Below are 25155 nucleotides of genomic sequence, written 5' to 3' on the forward strand. Positions count from 1 at the left end.
GCCTGATTCCCTGCTTGTCCCTTATATGGCTTGTAATGGCACTCAAGATGATCTGCTCCATGACCTTCCCTGCTCCCGAGGTCAGACTGACAGGCCTATAGTTTCCTGGATCCTCCTTTCTGCCTTTTTTTGTAGATGGGTGCTACATTTGCTACCCTCCAGGCCTTTGGGACCTCCCCAGTTAGCCATGACTTCAGGTAGATCATGGAAAGTGGCTTGGCTAGCACGTCTGCCAACTCTTTCAGCACTCTTGGATGTAACCCATCCGGTCCCATAGACTTGTGTGCATCCAAGCGATGTAGCAGGTCACTGATCACTTCCTCTTTCATTGTGATGACCTCGTTCAGCTTCCCCTCCCTGTCTCCTAGCTCACGCGGCTGGGTGCCCAGGGAACAGCTCGTTCCACTGCTAGAGACTGAGGCAAAGTAGGCGTTGAGCACCTCAGCCTTTTCCTCATCCTTTGTGACTATGTTTCCCTCTGCATCCAGTAAGGGAGGGAGATTTTCCCTAATCCTCCTTTTGTTGTTAATGAATTTATAGAAACATTTTTTGTTATCCTTAACAGCTGTAGCCAGGTTGAGCTCTAGCTGCGCTTTGGCCCTCCTGACTTTCTCCCTGCATAGCTTCGCTATATCCTTATAGTCTTCATGAGAGACCTGCCCCCTCTTCCAGAGGTCATAGACTCTCCTTTTGTTCTGGAGGTCCAGCCAAAGGTCCCTATTTAGCCAGGCCGGTCTCCTTCCCCGCCTACTTGTTTTTCGGCACATGGGGACAGCCTCCTCCTGTGCCTTTAAGACTTCTCTCTTGAAGTATGTCCAGCCTTCCTGGGCTCCTATATCCTTCAGGGCAGCCTCCCAAGGGATTTTGTCAAGCAGTCTTCTGAACAGGTCAAAGTTTGCCCTCCGGAAGTCTAAGGTGGCAGTTTTACTAACCCCTCTCCTTGTTTCTCCAGGAATCAAAAACTCAATCATCTCACGATCACTGTGCCCTAGACGGCCACCAACCTTTACTTCCCCCACAAGTTCTTCCCTGTTCACAAGAGGCAGGTCCAGGAGGGCACCTTCCCTGGTCGGCTCACTTACCAGCTGTGTGAGGAAGTTATCTTCCACACATTCCAGGAACCTCCTGGATTGTTCCCTCTCTGCTGTGTTGTATTCCCAGCAGAGAGCCGGGAGGTTGAAGTCCCCCACAAGAACAACAGCAAGTGACTGCGAGATTCCCCCCAGCTGCTTATAGAAAGCTTCATCTGCCTCACTGCTTTGGTCGGGAGGTCTATAGCAGACTCCCACAGCAATATCAGCTTTATCGGCCCTTAACCTAATCCAAACACTCTCCACCCCATCATCACTATACTTGATTTCCGAGCTCTCATAGCATTCTCTAACATACAGGGCCACTCCACCGCCTCTCCTTTCCTGTCTGTCCCTCCTGAAGAGCTTGTAGCCATCGATTGTGGCACTCCAGTTGTGTGAGGCATCCCACCACGTTTCTGTGATAGCCACTATGTCATAGTTTTCCTGGTGCATCATGGCTTCAAGCTCCCCCTGTTTGTTGCGCATACTGCGTGCATTGGTATAGATGCACTTCAGATGTGCCAGTGACTCCAGCACCTTTTTGTGAGTGTGGGCCCCATTTCCCACCAGACCCCTCCCAGGTGCTTCCATGATTTCTAAACATCTATCCCTTCTCTCCAATGAAATGGCAGAGTGAGAGTCCTCACTAGTCCACCATCCTTCAAGCCCTGGCATGCCTCCCTTGGGTTTAGTCCTGACAGGCCCAGTTATCTCCCCTTCCCCCCTCATATCTAGTTTAAAGCCCTGTCAATGAGCCTTGCTAACTCCTGCCCCAAAATTCTTTTCCCCTTCTGGGACAGGTGCATCCCACCTGCCACCAGCAGGCCAGGTGACTCATATAGCAGCCTGTGATCAAAAAACCCAAAGCCCTGCTGATAACACCAGTCCTGGAGCCACGAGTTGACCTGATGCCTCTTCCTGTTAATTTCCTCATTCATGATTGCCACTGAAGGGGTAGAGGAGAACACAACTTGCGTTCCTGATCCCTTAAGCCGTCGCCCCAAGGCTCTAAAATCTCTTTTAATTGATTTTGGGCTCCTTCTACCCACTTCATCAGTACCCACCTGAAATACTAAGAGGGGGTAATAGTCAGAGGAGTTTACTAGGGCAGGAAGTTTGTCCAATACATCCCTGACCTGTGCCCCAGGGAGGCCACAGACTTCCCTGTGAAGTGGGTCAGGATGGCATATTGGCCCCTCCGCCCTACCTTCAGCCTCTCCCTCTCTCTCATGTCCTCCAGTCCTCAACTATTTTAGTTGCCCTCTGCTGGACTCACTTCCAGTTTGTTAGTAGCTCTCCTTAAGCTCTGAAAATCCACATTTGCTGCACACGTACACAGGGCTATAGGCTTAGGTTCTGATACTGTGTTACAGCGCAATTAATTACAGGCTGTTACATAATCAAATACATTAGACTTAACTACCCAGGCAAAAAAAATTAATAATGATAAGCTATGAAATAATGGAATTGATTCCCATAGAAAATGTGGGTTCTCTGTTTTACACTAAAAACTAGGATAGATAAAGCATTAAAAGAAATATGTTGAGAAACAGTATGAAATTGATTGGGGAATGAAATTAAGAACTCTTCTATTTACAGTCTTTTTTCATATTTTTAAAACCACTTTCTGTCTCTGTAATACTCTTGTGATCTCTTGTGTTTAGCCTAAGCCATTCAGCCCTCCATTGACCTCTACCTCAAGACCACAACCTGCAGCTCCCTTGGCACATGCAGAGAGCATTCCCTCAATATCCTCTTCTGCTTCCCTCAGTGCAGCAAACACACCTACAGTTGGTAAGTTAAATTAACCATTTTAACTAATTTTAGAAATTGTATAATTCTGACACTAAGTTCCACCTGTTAGGAAAACCATTCCCTGGAGTTAGTTGTTCCACATGTCAGTCCAGTCTAGGTACTTCAAGCATCTTTTGCAGTACCTGCTTCTAAATGACACAGAGACAGGACAGTGGATTTGACTAGATTAGACCATGGATCCAATTATGGCATGTTCTTTAGTGAAATATTTTTCAAAATTAAAATATTCCATGAATTTGTATTTGGTGTGCTTGTATATCCATTCATCAAGCACAATGTTATCATGTATTTGTTCAGAAGATGTTATTGTATATGTACAGAAATATTTTGGGATAGTAATAAATTTAAATTAATATAAATGTTCACAAAATTTATTTCTTTTTATGATATTTTTGTTTGTTATCCTGTAATTGCAGTTTCAAAAAAAAATGCAACTGATGCATCTTTTTCTTCAAATTAGTAAAGTATATAAGCTAAACAGTGTTTAGTAAAAGCAAAACAATCAACCAAACAATAAAGATGAAGTTGAAAAGCAAATCAGTCTTCCTGTGCTACCACTAATTTCAGAAGATTTTCTCGTGTTTTCAAAATAAAGTCCTTCATTTATGATATTTGATTATAACAAATAACAAGGAGACTTGGGAATGTGTGTTTATTTGTGGGAGTTTTTAAAAGACATTTTAATTTGTTTCTGTAGCAGAATTCCATTCCTGAACACTATTACCACTTTAGTCCCAAGTTAAATCAGGCTCTTGAGTTAACACTCTATGGATCTAAGAATGTTACTGATGCCAAGGATTCCCCACACAGGCTTAGCATCTCAAAAGAGCACCTGCACAGCTTCTAGCAGGAGTTCTGCGTTGAAAGCAATGCAGCTGATCCATCCTGTGCAGAACGAAAGCAAGTAAGGTCTGCCTAGCCTTAGCTGCTGCAGTGCAGGCACAGTTAGTTTAGTGTCCACCAGTTTCCCAAATGCTGAGGAGCATCATAGAAAGATAACTGATATTTTGGTTGCCAGAGTCCATACAGGCTCGCTTCCTCAGGTCTCAGCACTGGTGCCAAGGAACCAGACCTTGGTGGCAGCAACATCAATAGCCCCATTTTTTGTGTGTGTGTTATTTGAGACAGTGACAGAGCAAAATTGTGAGATGAGGGAGGAGGTAAGGAGGTGTGTTCTGACACCAAGGCTTGACACAGTTATTAACCTGGCCTAGCAAAAATGAACAAGGACAGATCCATCTGCACTGACTGTATGAATTAAATAGTCCTGGAGCGGTGGGAAGAATGGTGCAGACAGATGAATGATTTTCGGGCATGAGGATATACTCTTGTCATGGTTTGGCCTCAGACGGCAACAAAGAACCACATGCCGCTCTCTCTAACTTTCCCAATACAGGGAAGAATCAGAAGAAAAAGGCAAAATTCGTGGGTTGAAACAAAGGCAATTTAACAGAACAGCAAAGGGAACAAGAAAAACAACAACAATAACATGGACAGAGGAATATACAAACATGATTACGGAACTGCCGCTCCCCGACCAGACTGGGACCGGACTGGGACACACCAGCCTGCTTCCAAGCGTGACTTCCTGCCCCCTCCCCCGCCAGCTCAGAGTGGGCATGGCTCACATGGCATGGAATACCTGTGTCTCTGCTGGAGCCTGGGGGAGAATTAACCCTATCCCTGCCGGAACCAGGACATTATCCACCCCTTATTCCATACCATTTTTGCCATGCCCAGATCTTACAGGTTCCAATGAATTGCCACCACTTTCCCCTGTCTCATATATATATACACACACATATATATTCATGCAGATGTAATGTCCTTAGTTTATGGGCCATCCCTCCAAAGTGTCTGGCGAGTTCATTTAATCCATGGCTTTGGGCTCCATCTGTTAGAACAGTCTCTCAGGGCAGGTGAGATGCTGGGTGGTGCTGGCCTGTTGCATGCTGTATTTTCGGAGCTTGTGACTGGTGTACCCGGTGTGGCTCATGCACACAGTCCATGGGCTGAAGATGTAGATCTTGAGGAAGTTGCTGGGCACCAGCTGCTGAGGTCAGTTCTGATCCCATCACCACTGTGCTTTGCTCAATTTTTCATCAAAGTCCATCTGTCCTTAATTTGGGTGATTCTTACTGTAGTACAACTGATAGCAATTATAGTCATGAGGACATACAGTGGCAGGGTTACTTAGCACCTAACGACACACAATATGATTCCTTGGCTATACTCACCCAAAATCAGATCCCCATGAGGTACACATTGGACCTCCCCATCCTTCCACATCACCCACCAAGTGCACCCAGGTCCTTGGGCAAAAGCAATCCCACGGATGGGTCTGCCTTTGCCTGAGGCAGGACTGACCCAGACTGTCTTCCCTGACATATTCTTCATGTGCACTACGGGGACTTTATCCCCTTCTACGGTACGTGCAAGTTTTGATTGGGCAGGGCCAGCCCGATTGGTAGATCCCCTGGGGTTAACTAGCCAGGTAGCCTTTGCTAGATGTGCATCCCAATGTTTTAAAGTCCCACCACCCATTGCTCTCAGTGTAGTTTTTAACAGTCCATTGTATCGTTCTGTCTTCCCAGAGGCTGGTGCGTGACAGGGGATGTGATGTACCCACTCAGTGCCATGTTCTTTGGCCCAGGTGTCTATGAGGCTGTTTCGGAAATGAGTCCCGTTGTCTGACTCAATTCTCTCTGGGGTACCATGTCGCCACAGGACTTGCTTTTCAAGGCCCAGGATAGTGTTCCAGGCAGTGGCATGGGGCACAGGGTATGTTTCCAGCCATCCGGTGGTTGCTTCCACCATTGTGAGCACATGGCGCTTGCCTTGACGGGTTTGTGGCCGTGTGATATAATCAATCTGCCAGGCCTCCCCAGATTTGTATTTCAGCCATCATCCTCCATACCAAAGAGGCTTTAACTGCTTGGCTTGCTTGATTGCAGCGCATGTCTCACATTCATGGATGACCTGTGCACTAGTGTCCATGGTCAAGTCCACCCCTCGGTCACGAGCCCATCTATATGTCGCATCTCTTCCTTGTTGGCCTGAGGTGTCATGGGCCCACCCTTATGTTGCCAGTCCAGATCCACCTGAGCCACTTCAATCCTAGCAGCCCGATCCACCTGCTGGTTGTTCTGATGTTCCTCCGTGGTATTCTTTGGTGTTCCTCCATGTATTCTTCAGTACATGGGCATCTACATGGCGTACTTTCACAACCAGATTTTTTATCCAGGCAGCAATATCTTTCCATAGGTCAGCAGCCCAGATGGGTTTGCCTCTGCGCTGCCAGTTGCCCTGCTTCCACTGCTGTAACCACCCCCACAGAGCATTTGCCACCCTCCATGAATCAGTGTAGAGATCAAGTACTGGCCCTTTTTCTCGCTCGGCAATGTCCAAAGCCAGCTGGATGGCTGTCACCTCTGCAAACTGGCTCGATTCACCTTGTCCTTCACTGGCTTCTGCAACTTGTCGTGTAGGACTCCACACAGCAGCCTTCCACTTTCGATGCTTTCCCACAATGCGGCAGGACTCATCAGTGAACAGGGCATATTTCTTCTCATTTTCTGGCAGTTTATTATATGGTGGGGCCTCTTCCGCACGCGTCACCTCCTCCTCTGGTGACATTCCGAAATCCTTGCCTTCTGGCCAGTCCACGATCACTTCCAGAATTCCTGGGCGACTGGGGTTTCCCATTCGAGTTCGCTGTGTGATCAGCGCAGTCCACTTACTCCATGTAGCATCAGTTGCATGATGTGTGGTGGGGACCCTTTCTTTGAACATCCAGCCCAGCACCGGCAGTCGAGGTGCCAAGAGGAGCTGTGCTTCTGTGCCAACCACTTCCGAAGCAGCTCGAACCCCTTCATATGCTGCCAATATCTCTTTTTCTGTTGGAGTGTAGCGGGCTTCGGATCCTCTGTATCCCCGACTCCCAAACCCTAGGGGTCGACCTCGAGTCTCCCCTGGTGCTTTCTGCCAGAGGTTCCAGGCAGGGCCATTCTCCCCGGCTGCGGTGTAGAGCACATTTTTAACATCTTGCACTGCCCAGACTATCCCCAGAGCTACTGCGTGAGCTATTTTCTGTTTGATTTGTTCAAAAGCTTGTCGTTGCTCAGGGCCCCATTTAAAGTCATTCTTCTTCCAGGTCACTTGATAGACAGGGCTTACAATTAGACTGTAATCTGGGATATGCATTCTCCAAAAACCCACAATGCCTAAGAAAGCTTGTGTTTCCTTTTTACTAGTTGGTGGAGACATAGCTGCTATTTTGTTGATCGCATCCATCGGGATCTGACGGCGTCCATCTTGCCATTTTATTCCTAAAAACTGGATCTCCTGTGCAGGTCCCTTGACCTTACTTTGTTTTATGGCAAAACCAGCTTTCAGAAGGATTTGGACTAATTTACTCCCTTTCTCAAAAACTTCTTCTGCTGTGTTGCCCCATACGATGATGTCGTCAATGTACTGCAGATGTTCTCGAGCTTCACCCTGTTCCAGCGTAGTCCAAAGGGAATGAGAAGAATGCATTCGCTATATCAATTGTGGCATACCACTTGGCTGCCTTGGACTCCAGTTCATACTGCAGTTCTAGCATGTCCGGCACAGCAGCGCTCACCGGTGGTGTGACTTCATTCAGGCCACGCTAGTCTACAGTTAGCCTCCACTCTCCATTAGATTTTTGCACCGGCCATATGGGACTGTTAAAGGGTGAGCGAGTCTTGCTGATCACTCCTTGAACCTCTAGTTGACGAATCAGCTCATGGATGGGAATCAGAGAGTCTCGGTTAGTGCGATATTGCCGCCGATGCACCGTTGTGGTAGCAATCGGCACCTGCTGTTCTTTGACCCACAACAACCCCACAACAGGAGGGTCCTCCGAGAGACCAGGCAAGGTAGACAACTGTTTAACTTCCTCCGTCTCCAAGGCAGCTATGCCAAAGGCCCACCGGTACCCTTTTGGGTCCTTAAAATACCCTCTCCTGAGGTAATCTATGCCAAGGATGCATGGAGCCTCTGGGCCAGTCACAATGGGATGCTTTTGCCACTCATTCCCAGTTAGGCTCACTTCCACCTCCAGTACAGTCAACTCTTGGGATCCCCCTGTCACCCCAGCAATACAGATGGGTTCTGCCCCTCTATAGCTTGATGGTATTAGGGTGCACTGTGCACCCGTGTCCACTAGAGCCTCATACTCCTGTGGGTCTGATGTGCCAGGCCATCGAATCCACACCGTCCAATAAACCCGGTTGTCCCTTTCCTCCACCTGGCTGGAGGCAGGGCCCCTCTAATACTGGTCAGAGTATCCGTTACTCACTTCTTGCATAAATGACTTGGAAGTCCCTTCAAGAGGACCAGAAGCAAGATCAGGCCTTCTGCTCTGTCTGGGGAACTGCCCACTGGAAACCGGGGCGGCACTTTTCCTGGAGGGATCCCCTTTTGTGGTTGTCCTTCCTTGCAACTCCTGTACCCGTGTCCGCAGGATCCAAGTAGGTTGTCCATCCCACTTCCTCATGTCCTCCCCGTGGTCACGCAGGTAGAACCACAGGGTGCCTCGTGGTGTGTACCCTCTGTACTCTCTCTCTTGAGTGGGGAAATGCCTGCTCCTTATAGCTGAGATGCTGGCCCGTGCAGGTGGGGAGCAGGACATATTCCCTTCAAGTTGCTGGACCTTCCGCGACAGTTTCTCCACAGCTGAGACAAGGGGGGAAGAGAGACTTTCTTCATATCGCCGGAGCCGGCCAGCTACCTCATCCACCGTTGGTCCCTCTTTGCCTTTCCATTCCATTACTGCCAGTGAGTTGGCATATGACGATGCTGTTCTCCGTACAAACTTCCGCCACATGGAAAGTTCCACCACGTTGTACCTCATCAGGGTCTGTGGGTAACTGTGCGTTGTCCAGGTCATAATAAATCATCTCCCGCACGGCTAATTCTCTCAGGTACTGGATACCTCTTTCCATGGTAGTCCACTTGCTTGGTTGACATACAACATCCTCACTGAAGGGGTACCTCTCCCTCACGCCTGACAGGAGTTGCCTCCAGAGGCTGAGGGCTTGGGTCTTCTTCCCAATTGCCTTGTCAATGCCGCCTTCCCTAGACAGGGATCCCAGCTGCCTGGCTTCCCTACCCTCTAATTCCAGGCTACTGGCCCCGTTATCCCAGCACCGAAGCAGCCAGGTGACAATGTGCTCGCCTGAAAGTCGGCTAAAATCTTTTCGCATATCCCGCAGCTCACTCAAGGTTAGGGATTGGGTATCTCTGGTTCTGCCTCTTCCTCCTGTTCTCTTGATGGCCCTGGTTCATCATCATCTCTTACTAAGCGAACTGATTTCTTCGTGTACTACTTCCTCTGTATGGGGGCAACTGATACTGGCACGGGTTGGTTCCCTGGTTCAGCGGCATTGGCTGCCACCGGGGTTGGAGTAGCTGCAGTGTCTGTCGCAGGGGTTGCAGTAGCCACAGTGTCTGTCGGTCTGGTTTCCATCTCTTCCCCCTGAGGGTGCTGCGTAACACTGAGCAGTGCCTGGTAGATACTGGCCAGGGCCCAGCACAGCACGGTGAGTTGTGCCTCTCTGGGATAGCCACAGCATTTTCCCTTCAGATATTCTACTCTCTGTCAGGGTCCTGTAGTTGTTCAGGGGTGAAGTCCCAGACCATTGGAGGCGAGAAGCTCTCTGGGTACCTGCCCGTGTCCTCCCACATGCCCTGCCACCCCTGACTATCCAGCCTCAGGGCAGATCTCTGGGTGGCAGTCTTAAAAAGTCGTTTAGCCCTAAACAAGACCTGGAACGTATTCAGGAGACATAACACTAGGAACATGCTGGTTTGAGCATCCCAAGGATATTCAAAATCCTCAAAAGCTGTCATACCTGACCCAAAGGAGAAAAGGGAGGCAAAAGAGCTGGGGAAAGTGTCCCCCCCTGTTTCCCCCACAGACTGGGTGTAATTATTAATAAATTCTGAGAGACGGTGCCCAATGTATGGGCAGGACAGCAATAGCACATCAACGCCCCAAAGTAACTGTCTAACAAGTGATGTTATCATATCATAAGCTGATATCGCACAGGACAGCAGAATGATAATCCTCATCCCTCTCCCAGAAGTAACAAACATCATTGCGGGGAGTACATAAGCCATATAGGAATTTACATAACCCAGCCATGAGAACAAACCAAGCAACATGGTGACCAGCGACTATTTACCTAATACAATAAACGCATACAACAAATTCGTTTTTCCAAGCTCCAGTTGGATTTTTTGTCATTATCTCAACCCTTTGAGCCCCACGTTGGGTGCCAAAAAGGACTGTCGTGGTTTAGCCTCAGACGGCAACAAAGAACCACGTGCCGCTCGCTCGGGCCTTCCCAATATGTGAAAGAATCGGAAGAAAAAGGCAAAACTCTTGGGTTGAGACAAAGGCAGTTTAACAGAACGGCAAAGGGAACAAGCAAACAACAACAATAACACGGATAGAGGAATATACAAACACGATTACGGAATCGCCACTCACCAACCGGACCCGCTCACCGACCCGACCTGGGATGCCCCAGCCCACTCCAAGTGGCGACTTCCTGCCCCCTCCCTCTCGGCAGCTCAGGGTGGGCATGGCTCACATGGCATGGAATACCTTTGTCCCTGCCGGAGCCTGGGGAGAATTAACCCTATCCCTGACAGACCCAGGACAACTCTGCACTACTGTCTGTATTCTTTTGGCTTTTGCACAATCCAATGTTTCCCTTACCCCATTTGTTCTGAATAATGGATTGTTGACTATAATTGTCTTGTTCCAAGTGAACTTGTAGACATGCATAATTGTATTTCTTTTATGCTTTAGTCTTGGTATCATTTATGAAGTATTTTTTTATATATTAAATTGTTTAACATCTATAATGTCTATTTTTGCTTGAAATATTTTGATTTCTTGCAATGTTTTGTTTCATTTAAACATAATAGAGGATGATCTTTTGATTGAAACACTTCCTACAATTGAAAAGCTTTGTGAAACACCACCAGGTATTGTACTAGAAGCAGATTTACATTTTAACTAATCATCCTAATGTACTACAGCTAATAATATTGTATTTCTTTTGAAACAAATTTCTCCAGCTATTTCTGGTGTCTGGCAGATACAAGTAGCTTGAAAGCTCAACTACTTAAGTTATATGTTGCTGAAGTCACCAAAATTTTATAAAACATAATCTTCCATCTATTCCTCTCCAAAACAAGCTGAAAATTGGTCTTGTTTCTTCAGTTTGTCATTACTACTTTCTTGGAAGAAAAGGGAATATGTGTTTACTGTGACAATCCTTATTCTTATAAGACAAGTAGATAAAACTGTTTCTATATTTCTAAATAACACAAAGCTTTGAAGCTACAGATAATAAAGATAATATTTTTTAATACATTTTATTTTTACAACAACAGTTTAGCCAATATTAAAATTATCTCAGTTGTTGTTCCTAAACTGAACTAAAACCATTTGATCAGACTTATTTATTTGCCCTTTTTATGGCTAATGATGCAGTCTTTTATTCTGCAGTTTGGCAACCTCCTCAAGTGTGTCAGTGCAACTGTTTGCATGGTTGTGTCATTAGCTCTTGAGTCAGCACAGCTGAAGGGCTGTAAACGGTGGTTGGGGCTGAGGCAGTTGGTAGGGCATCAAAACCAGATTTGCTAGTTCTGCCAAAGGTCCTAGAACTGGACCCGTGAGCTGTACTGCAGCCTGAGATACAGTGAGTCCACCTTGGCACAGCTCTGTGACATCCTGTCCCTCTGAGAGCTCGCAGCAGGCATGTGATACAGGCTGTTTCAGCAGTGGTACAAAAAATTAGTAAGATGCTCTCCACTACAGTACCGCACTAATAAAAAGATAGAACTTCCAGTATTGTCTTTTATATTCAGTACACATATAAAACACTACTGAAAAGTAAAATCCTATGACAACCAGTTTTGTCAATTATACACACACATTTCAAAAAGCCTTAGCTGAGGTCTGAGTTGATTTTTATAGCTATGCATTGGAACTTTGTTGTGTAGGCACAGGCATCTATGAAGGCTGACGCAGGCCTGGTAATTATTTTTCTTGTAAACTGCTATGTATTTCCAGGTACCTCCAAGGTACTCCCAGAATATTTACTACTTAAACATTAGAAAACTTTGCAAAATACTTCTCCAACAATTTCTGCTTGGGAATTGTAATCTTTGTTGGCTGAAATAGTTAAAAGAAAGTTCAACAGTTCACTTATGTGGGTTAATATTAATGTATGTGCATTTATATTCATACATACCGTAACTGAATTCTTTGCATTTCTGTGACTATTTTATCATACATTTTTCCATACTATGAGCATACAATAGGGACTTTTTAAAAAGTATTGTAGTTAACATCTAATTTCCTTTAAATCTGTTGACTTCAGTTTTATCAGTAGCCATTTTAATGCAGTGTTCCTCTGTCTCATATGTATTTTCTTGTGTTTGTCTATTTACAAAATGTCATATTGATAGTCCTGTTTTTTTAGGCTGCTAAGCAGTGTTTTGATGGTGTGATTATATTGTACTATGTTTATATTTTTCTACACACTTTTCAAGTAATACTTCAGACTCTGCTGTGACCTTGATGGTAGTAATCTCTTGTAAAAATGACAGGTGTAGTCAACTATTCTGAAATCTATTGCTAAACTTTTTGAAAATTAAACCTATACACTGTATGTATTCTAGGTGTTTCACGTGGTCCCAGCCCTGTCAGACTTGGAAACCGGGACACCTTGCCTGTTGCAGTAGCCCTTACTGAATCTGTTAACGCCTACTTTAAAGGAGCAGATCCCACAAAGTTAGTTAAATAGTGAATTGGTTTGAATGTAATAAGTTACAATAAGAAAACACACTGGTTTTACTTTTAATATTTTGGGGGAAAATGTATATACATTAGAAGGGGGATTCAGAGGGTTTTTTCCCCTGATATAAGTGACAGCAGTGGCAAATCACTCTCTTGGCCCACATCCTGCTAGGAGTCCATATATCCCTGCTTTACAAAACTGTGTTCAATGAGAACACTGAAAATGAGAAGGATTTTTATTATAGTCAGGTAGGTGCTACATGTAAATTTGGGCAGCTTAAAAGCACCTCATTCCCTCTGTCACATTGCTTGCTATGCTATTTAGGCCTTGCCTAAGCATAGTTGTGCCATGTTTTCAAAGCCTGAAAAATATCCACCCATACTACTGTATGCTTAATGAGCTAAACTTTTTTCTTATTTCATCTGACTTCCAAGTTGATAGTGATAGTACATTGTCATAGTGCCACATTACCCTCAATTGAAACAGATTTTCTGTTTTGAATTCAGCTCATCAGATTATAAAAGTACAATGATTGCTTTAAAATTAGTATTAAAACTAGGCAGTTAATGAATGGCAATAAAATTGATGTTTGCATTCTCTTCTAGATGTATTGTGAAGATCACTGGTGATATGACAGTATCATTCCCAAGTGGGATTATTAAAATCTTCACCAGCAACCCATCTCCAGCTGTGCTCTGCCTCAGGGTAAAAAACACAAGCAAACTAGAGCATATTCTTCCAAATGCACAACTTGTATACAGGTTTTGTATTTTAGTTTTTTTTAATATAATAGTAAACTACATGACTTGTAAAATGTGAATTGTTGTATATGTAAATCAGAATTCTCTACAGTCTTGTTGATTTGCTTATACATAATTTAATTTCCTGAACGAATCTTGTTTAGCTCAGTTTCTCTCCGTGCTACCATTAAAAATATCAGTGATTACTGGACTTGAAACTTATGTTGAATATAACAGGAGCCATAAAAAATAGTTTTCAAATGTATCTGTGTTTTTTACACACATTTTATAAATAAAATGGTTAAACAAAATATTTTAAAAAAACAAAACAAAACATTTTTTTCTAATCAAACTACATGAACAATATAACTAATTACAGATACGGAGAAAAATTAGGTATCAAAAATAGGACACTCATTGTCATATGGATTTCTTTATACAGTAGTAACAATGGTAAGATTAAATTATGCAACTAGTCTTAAATAGAAAAAAAGTAGTAGGAGCTCATTTGTCAGTTATTTGTCAGTTAGTGTATTTTTTAAGCTGTATCATTTCTATGGTAGATCAGATCCATTACATAACTGTGTCTCTCAAGCATATAGCAGCATGCTTAGAATTCTTAAGAAAAGCAGCTACTGGAATCACATCATTTGGACATCTTTTCAAAAAAAAAAGAAAACAATTGTAAAAGCAGATATCCTTTCTGATCAGTTTCTATTTCATTTATTGGAGAAATTATTTGAAAAACAGTTAAACACTTCTAAATGCTACATTTTTTAAATTACTGAAATAACTTGAAACAATCAAACCACATACATTCATTCGTTTGTATTTAATTTCATTTTGATCATTCATACTTAATGTAATGAATGATTCATACAAAATTAAATTTATCATTCTTTGACATGACAGTTTATAACTGAAATGTTAGCAGAGCCATATCTGACAGTGAATTATACTGAAAAATTATATTTTGGAAAAAAGTGAAAATGTCTGGTATTCTTGTCCGAGTGCTATAACATTTCACCTCTAATTAGAAAGGATGCATGTACTGGATATTTATGAAGTTAAACCCATATGGTAATAATTTGACTTTTCATCATATACTGTAATGACTATCATTTGCTTAGTATTTATAGGGATGGAACTTTTTAATGTGAGTGATATTTGTGGAGACGTCAGAATTTCTGTTTTTACTTGCACTTGGTTTTGGAGCAGCAGAAGGATTTTGCTACTGGTTTCATTTGTTTAAATTTCGGAAGGCCTCTGTGATAAGTGTTTATATATTTTACTGAACACTGTACAACACTGTATTGAGAACCAAATTCTAAGTAAATTGGACAGGCTACTGGTATGTAAGTCACTGTTCTAGGACATTTAACCCATTGCAGTCATATTTACTGTGTTCCAGGTGCTTGTTTTCAGCTCTCACTCTGCACACACACTCTGCATGTCTCCTTTGAGATGGATGCAGTTCCTCTATGTATCCACAGATGATCCGTGGAGCTCTTGGATTCTTAAGTGATTTGAATTTTGTTTCTGAATCGGTTTTCTTAAAAGCTTCATCCTTATCAAAAAATAAACCTGATGCAACCAGAGATTAAAATATTCTTGATGTGCAAAACACCTTTTCATGCTCCAGTAGCCTCCCAATCAGGATTTTGCTTCTGCAGTCATGTGCACTCTTACCTACATATAGAAATGATATAATAAATTGTTACTAAGATTGAATGTAACTATAAGTATCTGAGAAACAATTGTTTATAATAATTTGAAAATCACTTTTAATTTAAAAAATTTTGAAAGCTTACGCTTACTATAAATATGTGAAAGTGTGGTAACACATACAGCACAAATCTTAATTCAGCACATTAGTGAAGCCATGTCATAACAAAAGCTAATTATGATTTTAGGATTTATTCCAAATTGGATAACAATTCTTTTCAAAGACCACTTTCATCCCCACCTCCCACACATTCTTACAGGACCTGATTGTATTAAAATTGTGTTTTATTAAAGGTAAAATCCAAATTCAACGTTAACTCCATCTCGTGATGCAGATCATCAGTGGAGGAAACTCAGTGCTCCAAAACCTAGAAGGAGAATTTTTCCCAGATACAACAAGCAGTTAATTTGTCTTAATATTTAGGAAGGTACAATTATGTGTTATAAATCATTAGAACAAATTCTTGCTTGAAATATTGAAGAAGGGGAAAGATCTAGTCCTAATTTTTAGACATCCAAAATAATAAAACTCAGTGTTGCCTTCTGATTCCTACCTTTCTTTTTCTTTGTAGTGATCAGTCACAAAGTGACTCCAGTACTAAGGATTTCTGGATGAACATGCAAGCTATAACTGTCTACCTGAAGAAATTATCAGAGCAGAATCCATCTGCTTCCTATTATAATGTGGATGTTTTAAAGTATCAGGTAAACACTTTTTTCCCTTTGGAATTTTTTAAGTACCTCTGGCAGATTTCATCTCTATACAGAAATCATAAGAATTGTTCTTTGCCTGCTTGCATGCAGGTGAACTGTCATCCCTCATCTAGGCCAATTCTGGGTATGTTACTGTTTCCAATGCATAGGCTCTGCCCAGGCTGAGTGCATTCGTGTTATGCCTTCATGTCATTCCCTGGTCATTCATGACTTGTTTCAACTTTCTCACACTTCAGTCCAATTCATGTGTGCAAGCTTCAAACACTGCTTCTTTAGGTATTTGTTAACAAAGTTAAGTTTTCCTCGAATTTAGGAGTTTTGGTGTGTGTTTGAGTTTGTAATTACATTGTATTTTGATTTTGTAATTGCATAATTTTTGGATGCTGTAGCTAATCAACTGTAATATATGAGAATGCATGATGTTCTCACCTCTTACAATATAATGGAACAACTCATTCTGGAAACCACTTACAGGCACGTGACGGACAAGAAGGTGATTGGGAGTAGTCAGCATGGACTGACCAAGGGGTAGTCATGCTTGACCAATTTGATAAACTTCTATGATAAAATGACTGACCTGGTAGATGAGGGGAGAGCAGTGGATATTGTCTACCTTGACTTCAGGAAGGCTTTTGACACTGTTTCCCATAGCATCCTCATAGAGAAGCAGATGAAGTACAGGCTGGATGAGCAGACAGTGAGGTGGATTGAGAACTGGCTGAACAGCCAGGCCCAGAGAGTGATGGTCAGTGGCATAAGGTCTAGTTGGAGGCCAGTACCTATCCAGTGTACCCCAGGGTCAATACTGTGTCCGATCCTGTTTAACATCTTCATTAAAGATCTGGATGAGGGGACAGAGTGTACCCTCAGCAAGTTTGCAGATGACAAAACTGGGAGGAGTGGCTGATAGGCCAGAGGGTCGTGCTGCCATCCAGAAGGACCTCGACAGGCTGGAGAAATGGGCTGACAGGAACTTCATGAAGTTCAACAAGGGGAAGTGCAAAGTCCCACACCTGGGGAGGAACAACCCCAGGCACCAGTATACGCTGGGGGCCACCCAGCTGGAAAGCAGCTTTGCAGAAAAGGCCCTGGGGGTCCTGGTAGATACCAAGTTGAACATGAGCCAGCAATGTGCCCTTGCTGCAAAGAAGGCTAACAGTATCCTGGGTTGCATTAGGCAAAGTATTGCCAGCAGGTCAAGGGAGGTGATCCTTCCCCTCTACTCAGCACTGGTGAGGCCACACCTGGAGTACTGTGGCCAGTTCTGGGCTTCTCAGTATGAGAGAGACATGGAGCTACTGGAGAGAGTCCAGTGAAGGGCCACAAAGATGATGAAGGGACTGGAGCCTCTCTCCTATGAGGAAAGGCTGAGAGAGCTGGGACTGTTTAACCTGGAGAAGAGAAGACTGAGAGGGAACCTCATCCATGTGTATAAATACCTGAAGGGAGAGTGCAAAGAAGACTGAGCCAGGCTCTTTTCAGTGGTGCCCAGTGACAGAACCAGAGGGAATGGGCACAAACTGAAACACAGGAGGTTCCCTCTGAACATCAGGAAGCATTTTTTGACTGTGAGGGTGACTGAGTACTGGCACAGGTTGTCCAGAGAGCTTGTGGAGTCTCCCTCCTTGGAGATATTCAAAAGCCGTCTGGACGTGGTTCTGGGCAGCCAGCTCTAGGTGGCCCTGCTTGAACAGGGGGGTTGGACCAGATGACCTCCAGAGGTCCCTTCCAACCTCAACCATTCTGTGAATCTGCGAGAAGATGTTCTGGCTGTCGACAAAAAATCTTCATGAAAAGTCAAAATAGACAGACTCTCCTCAAAAGGGAGAACAGGAATTTGCTAAGCCTGCATTGAGATGGTTGAACATCTGAGCCAACTGTCTCTACATCAAAAACCAAAACCTAAAAGTGCAGCTATTAATATTATTGTAGCCTTCCACATCCTCCCAATATAGTTTAAAATCTTGGCGTACTGAATCTATAAGAAGCATGCTAGGTACACAGAGAATTCCTGAGAAAAATGGAAGGAACAGAACATATCTTTGGATTGCAGAAATTAGTACTGTGGGAAAAATGAGATCTATTTAAGATCTTTACTGTTGGAGAAAAATAAGGCAGTGGCATGTGGAAGCCCTGGCAGATTTTCCCCTTTCTGGGTTCTGGGCTGCCAAGGAAAGGCGAGACAGGACACCAGGGCATAGAAGGTTCCTCGAGTAGACTAGGAAGGTGGTAGAGGTGCAGCAGGGCAGTAGCACAAGCTCAGCTACAGAAGCAGCAGCATCCAACCCTCCTGCAGCAGGAAAAGAATGCATTTAGTAGCTGTTTTGCTGGCTGCCTGTCCAGTGACAGGTATTGCCCTCTGCTGCTGGCTGTTTGGGCATCTGAATTGGTATGGCACACAACTGCTAAGGCTGAAGTCATTTTGCTGCAAGCATGTTTCTTGTGTGAGGCAGAACACAAGACTAAACCAAAACTGTTTTGACTTATGAAAGCCAGAACAGGAAGGAGCCTTGTGGGCCAGAGGGAGTTTAAACCTTTTTAAAATTATTTTAATTTAAAATTAAAAGAATGGGAATTACTTTAGGCTACAACAGTCTTCACAATTCTGAGATTATGGTCTCAGAGGTCAATTGTTCTGCTTTCAATGGTTTATTCTTTTACAGGTATCTTCAAATGGCATCCACTCCTCTCCCTTGAATCTTGCAACTTACTGGAAATGTAATGCTAGCACTACTGATGTGAGAGTGGATTATAAATACAATCCAGAGTCTATGAATGTGCCTAGTATGCTGTCTAATGTCCAGGTTGTGGTACCAGTAGATGGAGGAGTAACAAACATGCAATCACTTCCACCTGCAAAATGGTAATATTAATACTTTTATTTTTATTATTTCAAATTCATTTCAGTGTATTCATTAGTATCAGCCTGAAAAATTTCACTGGAAGAAACAGCTAATTTTTTTCCTCTTGATAAAATGCATGGTATCAGATGTTTAGGACATTTTCTGGTCCAAAACAGATGACATACAGCCAATTCACATAAACTAAAATGAGACTATATGTACCTATTCCAACTGTGTAATAATACAAACCTTTCTAAATACAAGCCTTTCTGAAATTTCCAATGTTTGCTTTCTTTTGGCCAATACACAGGATAGTTATTTTTAATGATGTGATTTGAAACAAAAATATCTTAATGGTTAAAAAAACATTATATATGTGTGTATAAATATATCCATATATATAGATTATATAGAGAGAGTAGAGGAAATGTAGTTCTTAAAAAGATTTCTTGATTGTTCTAGCTTAAAAATTAGCTTCTAATTGAAATGGTTTTAAAACAAACTTATGTAACTGAGGAGCTCTTCATAAGCCAGGTAGCATTGTCTCTCAATTCAAGCATTGTGCTGATTATTATCTGACTCACAGCTACCTGCTGCCACCTTCTAAGCTTTCAGACCATTTACAGCAGCACTTGAAAGTGAGACACCTGTCTCAGATAATTATGTTTCTACAACTTTGTGAAAACAAGTAGAGGGTAGCAGGGCTTAGGCAGGGTGGGACATCCCTGGAGCAAAAGGTGAGCAGAATTCAATTACTGCGTCTGTGGTTTGGCAGCACATGGGTATTTGCCCAGCTGTAATGTAATTCCTGGACTGTTTATTTCCAAGAGGGATAAGAGGGTCTTTTTAACGTGAAGGTTAAGAGGGCAAAGAATACCAAATTGAGGGAAGTCAGGATTTATTAACCTTATTACTTATAGAGCAGTTTACCTTATAAAGCAAGGTTCAGAAATAAAATAAACCTGGTGTATTTATCTGAAAGTTTCTAATGTTTCTGGAGGTGATATATTTAAATGTGTTAATTAGACAAAGTGGTAATACAGTGTCATTTTAAGTGAAAAAAATCCTGGCAAGACTGAATCTTTCTTGACTTGGTATTTCAAGGAAACAATACTTTTAACCAAATCACCTTAAGCTTATTCTGAACAAGAGCGGGTCTGGTATCCTGCCTGCACAACTTGACTAGAGCTTTTAGCGAAGCCAGTCTCCCCCCTCCCTGCTCAGGGTTCTTCCACAAACCCCTCAGTAATGAAACCTGAGTGAGAGCAGGAATGCCCACCCAGAACACCTAGCGCTAGCTAGGAAGACTCAAAACTTAGTGATAGTTTCATTGCAGTTTCATCAGAGTAAGGGTCTCGAGCCCCAGGTATTCTCTCTTTCACCTAGGCAACTACCCAAGGCCAGAATTTTGAGCCTTGAAAGTTGACAAAAAAAAATACAGTCACATCCCAGGCAGCTCTAGTATGTGTCTCCTGCTATATGTTTGGTCTAGTGGACTGGGTGGTGGGGTTTTGGGGGTCTTCTTAAAGAATAAATGTTTTATAATTCGACCTCCTGCAAGTAACCACTACCATCTCTGCTACTTGTGTGAGCACTTCACTTCTGCTACACCAATGCCAAAGACAATTTCAAACCTATCAGCACTTCATGCTGCTCACAGCTTTAAGTTGTTGACTTTCCTTTGATGAAACAGCTGCAAAGTGCTCAGAGTTAAAAATACCCTGTCAGCTTAGAGACTATGGTGCTTGGTGCCCTTTGCTTTTCTGCCCCTTTACAGCATCAGAAGTTAGCTTAAACCCTGAGTCACTTCTGCCAACTAGTTTTACTAGAATGGAAATAGAATAAAATTTACACAGCCAGGAGTCTCACAAAGGGGAGAGCAATCAGAGAGCACTCAGAAAAGAGGGGGGGCAAGTGACTCAGATTCGCGAATCCCCAGCAGTGTGGACTAAAGTGAGACAAATCTCAAGGTCCATATACAAACATTTATTAGATTCCTACAGTGATTAGTATAGGTCTTAACTAGGTCCACGATAATTGGTTAGGTATAAAGCAAATTATGGCAAGCAGTAAGGTACGCATTGCGTTACTTTTTAAGAGAAAAGAAAAAGAGAGATAGAGAAGGAGAGGCAGAACGAGAGAGAGAGATAAAGAGATCACCAGTCTTGGTTCCAGCATTGGTCTGGCCAATGTGGGTCATAGAAGTGCTGCTCTGTGAAATTCCCCAAGGAAAATCTCTTCAGGGAAAAATCTTCTCCGGCAGAAATCCTCTCTTCAGGGAAAGTCTTCCCTCTTTTATGTTCGCCCACTCCTAGGGGCAGTTTCATCTCCAGTTTCTCTCCCCCCTGGGTAACGTGTAGCATGATTTGGGTGGGGAGATGAGAGCTATAGTCATATATGTTTAGTATGATCTCTATAATCTTCATTAGCATATGCAGGGGTGTGAACTTTAATATGCATTTCACAGGTAATGAGGCAAGGGTTATCACCAGCCATAGCATCCTTCCGAAGAAACAGCTGGTCTTTGCTGGGAGAAAAAACAGGGCTATTCTGTTTCTGTAACACTTGGAGAATGAGTTTTTCTCTCTCCCATGAATCACACAAGAGATAAGCAGGCGTTAGTCTGGTACTTCGAGTGATCGAGACATTCCTCAGGCTGCTTTGTTTAGGGGAAATTACGAGTTGTCTCTTACAGTCATGAAGCATAAAGACCCAGCTTTCAAACTGCTTCCAGCATGTTTGGCCTTTCCTTACCCTTTGAGACCATAGAGGGTTTTGTGAAGTGGAGCCATAACCTCGGCATAGGACAGTGTTAACTGTTTAACAAGGTGGTATGTACATCTGAGCTCTGCTGCAAGCTCAGGGGCAATGCAGACACACCCTTCTGTTTGCTTTGTATAGTTTTCCACAAACTCACCTTAAAATGATCAGATATTTTTTATAAACCTCCATTGAGAGATGTAGGTTATACGCGCATGTCCTGTAAGGTACCAGTATACATCTAGGGAAATAATATTCTAAAAATTGGTGCTTATAACTAACCCACCGTTCTCTTACAGGAATGCAGACCAGACAAAAGCTTATTGGAAAATATCTAGCATTTCAGAGAAGTCTGAGAATGGAGGCAAGTTGAACTCTTTTGTTTTGTTTTCTTGTAAAGAAAAATGATAACAGTAAAAAGGTAATAATTTTAGCCTGTGTCCTCATGCCTGTTTACACTTGCTGTATCCTGTTCACCTTCTCAATTAAATTCCTCCTGAGAGATTCCATTAAGTGAGATGTAAAAATATTATACATGTATATACATTATATATATATACACATTATATATAAAAAGAAAAATAGTGATGCCTCTTGAAAGCAGCAAGTACCACTAAAATAGTTTAGACTGGGCAAGGAAATTATTACATCAATGCTATTTGGAAATGAGCAGTTATTCAAAGGAAAATATGTTTAATATCTGTTCTGTTTTTCCACACACTGACAATTGAGATAAAGTAGAAAGAGGTAAGTGGAAGAACTGGGGGAAAGAAAAAAAAAATAAATCCAAAAGCCCTGTGCTGAGATAGGCTCAACTATAGATGATTCTTGACCAACATTTTGAGGGTTTTTGTTTTGACCATATACGACTCCAGGAAAAAAAATAATCTATGCACATCTGCTCACAGTGGTAATTTATATAGCATTTTGTAAGGTACTAATAGTTGTCCTCTGCCCAGCTGCCTTTCCCTGAGGTCCAGTTGATGTCACAGCCCTTGCAGCCTTTGCAGATGCAATGTTTTTCTGAAGCAGAAAAACAAGAGCCAAAGGGAGGCATCTCATCCACAAAGCCTTTGTGGAGAAATGGACTTGAAGTGTAATGCCTTTGGCCCTGTTGAGAATTTAGTGAAGGGAATTATGAAAGCACAGATTTGCTTGTAAATATGACTGGTTTCATATAGGAACCACAAGCCTAGGAAGGGAAAAACCTCTTCTGTTGCTGCAAAGGCTGCAAAGCTGTGGTAGTCATTCAAACAAAATCAGAGAGAATTTGATCTGATAGAGGTTATTGCTGTAGTCTGGTGTACTTTATCATTCACTGACCACACAGTTCTTTATCATCTGTCTTCCATTATGATTATGATATCTTTCTCTTTTTTCTTTACCAAAGTGCAGAGCTTCTTTTAAAATAAAAGAATCATACTAAAACATGAATGCAGCCAGATAAAGAGCTACTGCACACCTGCAGAGAAGCATAAAATGGGCTGCCAGTGATGCAGATCATGTCTTGTGTATGTTCAGTAGATTTGCACGTATCCCACTGCTTCTGCTATGTTCCCTTCTCTTCCCACTTTCTTCCCCTTTTCTTTGAGTATAAACACTTAGTACTCACAATTCAGTGTTTAAGAGGAAGCAATACTATGCCAGTCTTACACTTATGGAAACAAAGGGAAAAGTTGCAGAAACACTCTTAATATTAGGACAAAAGTCTTGAAGTCCTCCTTATTCTGGTGTACAGGATGGTAAAATTATAGAATGGTTTGGGTGGAAGGGACCTTTAAAGGTCATCTAGTCAAACCCCCCTGCAATGAGCAAGGACATCTTCAACTAGACCAGGTTGCTCAGAGCCCCGTCCAACCTGACCTTGAATGTTTCCAGGGATGGGGCATCTACCATCTCTCTGGGCAACCCGTGCCAGTGTTTCATCACCCTCATTGTTAAAAATTTCTTCCTTATATCTAGTCTGAATTTCCCCTCTTTCAGTTTAAACCGCTACCCCTTGTCCTATCGCAACAGGCCCTGCTAAAAAGTTTGTCCCCATCTTTCCTGTAGCCCCTTTAGGGAGTGGAAGGGGCTCTAAGGTCTCCCTGGAGCCTTCTCTTCTCCAGGCTGAACAACCCCAGCTCTCTCAGCCTGTCCTCACAGCAGAGGTTCTCCAGCCCTCTCATCATCTTTGTGGCCTCCTCTGGACCCGCTCCAACAGGTCCATGCTGTGCTGAGGCCCCAGAGCTGGACACAGTACTCCAGGTGGGGTCCCACCAGAGCAAGAGCAGAGGAGCAGAATCACCTCCCTCGCCCTGCTGGCTATGCTATTTTTTTGATGTTTTGGGTTTTTTATGTTCCAGCACATTATGTAAGCTATCAGTTGCAGACAGAGATAAAATGCAGAACAAACTTTCAAAGCACTTGAATATATGAGTTTCCATATTTACAGTGGAAAGAAGTTCCAATTTACCCAAACTGTGACAGACCTACTGAAGAAATGAAATGGACTTTAAGCCATATTTATCAAGAACAAGCCATTACATAAACCAATTTTGTTCATCAATTCCTGCTTTTACCCTAGTAACATTTCCATTACTAACTTTTCTCCTCATTTAGCAGTTCCTACTGACTAGTTGTTTTAAAGAATTAAAAATACTTGACTTTTATTAAAGTCAAAGACTTGACTTCCATTAATTAATTATTTAAATCTTTTTTTCCCAGCATATTTTGCAAGAACAAGAAAATAATTGTTTAAGAACTAGGAAAAGAGACCAGCAATAATGTTGTTTTTTTTAAAAATGTCTTGCATTGACTACAAAGTTGCACTTAAAGTAATTTTGAACTATTGCTACTTTATAACGGCACTGAAGTGAATTTCACCACTGTCTATGAAAAATCAACTGAAGTTTTTGGGGAAATGTATTTAATCAGATCTTGTCTTTATTAGAAAAATAAGAATTTCTTTCCTCTGGGAACATTACTGTTCAGCTGCATTTCTTCCAATGGTTTTGTTCATGTACATTCATCCAGGCAGATCATGACAACGTTTAAATATTCTGATGTACTTTAAAATCTGCTAATGAAAAGTACTACATACAAGATAGACCAGCAAGCAATAAGGAACAATCGGGTATTTAATGTAATAAGAGATTACCAGGCTGTCTGATATATACATTCTTATATGAGTACAATCTTGTAGAAATGTGTATTGCTTCTCTCTAAATCATTCACTAGTCACCATTTTAAACAGAGTGTTGGAAAAAAGAGAGTTGTACTCTCATCTCTTCTGAAAATTTATACAGGACTGCCACTAGGAATAGGTCTTAAAGATCACCATGTTAGTTCTACTCCTTACTACTAAAAATTTTGGGAGATTGTCTTGGTCTTGCAAAACAACCAGCCTTTCAGTTTTGTTATTTTTATAGGTTCTGGATCCCTCAGGGCAAAATTTGAACTTTCCAAAGGACCCAGTAAACCAGCAACACTTGCAGTGCAATTCATTAGTGAAGGAAGCACCCTTTCAGGAGTAGATGTAGAGCTAGTAGGCACTGGCTATCGACTTTCCCTCCTTAAGAAGAGATTTGCTACTGGTAAGACACCAACATGCTTATATAGTCAAATTAATATGATATATTCTATAGTGCTAAATTATAAA

General features: G+C 42.5%; 1 protein-coding gene across 2 annotated transcripts in view; it reads left to right on the forward strand.

The window, feature by feature from the left end:
* Positions 1-25155, forward strand: part of LOC141735419 (F-BAR domain only protein 2-like) — a 169494-nt gene that overhangs the window by 135677 nt on the left and 8662 nt on the right. The window contains exons 18-25 of one of the 2 annotated variants that reach the window (XM_074568123.1): positions 2738-2867; positions 10851-10910; positions 12615-12726; positions 13339-13494; positions 15771-15903; positions 18576-18775; positions 21815-21879; positions 24926-25090. In XM_074568123.1, coding sequence (XP_074424224.1) covers positions 2738-2867; positions 10851-10910; positions 12615-12726; positions 13339-13494; positions 15771-15903; positions 18576-18775; positions 21815-21879; positions 24926-25090 — 1021 coding nt within the window. The remainder of the gene's footprint in view (positions 1-2737; positions 2868-10850; positions 10911-12614; positions 12727-13338; positions 13495-15770; positions 15904-18575; positions 18776-21814; positions 21880-24925; positions 25091-25155) is intronic. The other variant, XM_074568124.1, reaches the window with a different exon arrangement.

This window comes from Larus michahellis, chromosome W (assembly GCF_964199755.1).
Source record: "Larus michahellis chromosome W, bLarMic1.1, whole genome shotgun sequence".
Taxonomy (NCBI): domain Eukaryota; kingdom Metazoa; phylum Chordata; class Aves; order Charadriiformes; family Laridae; genus Larus; species Larus michahellis.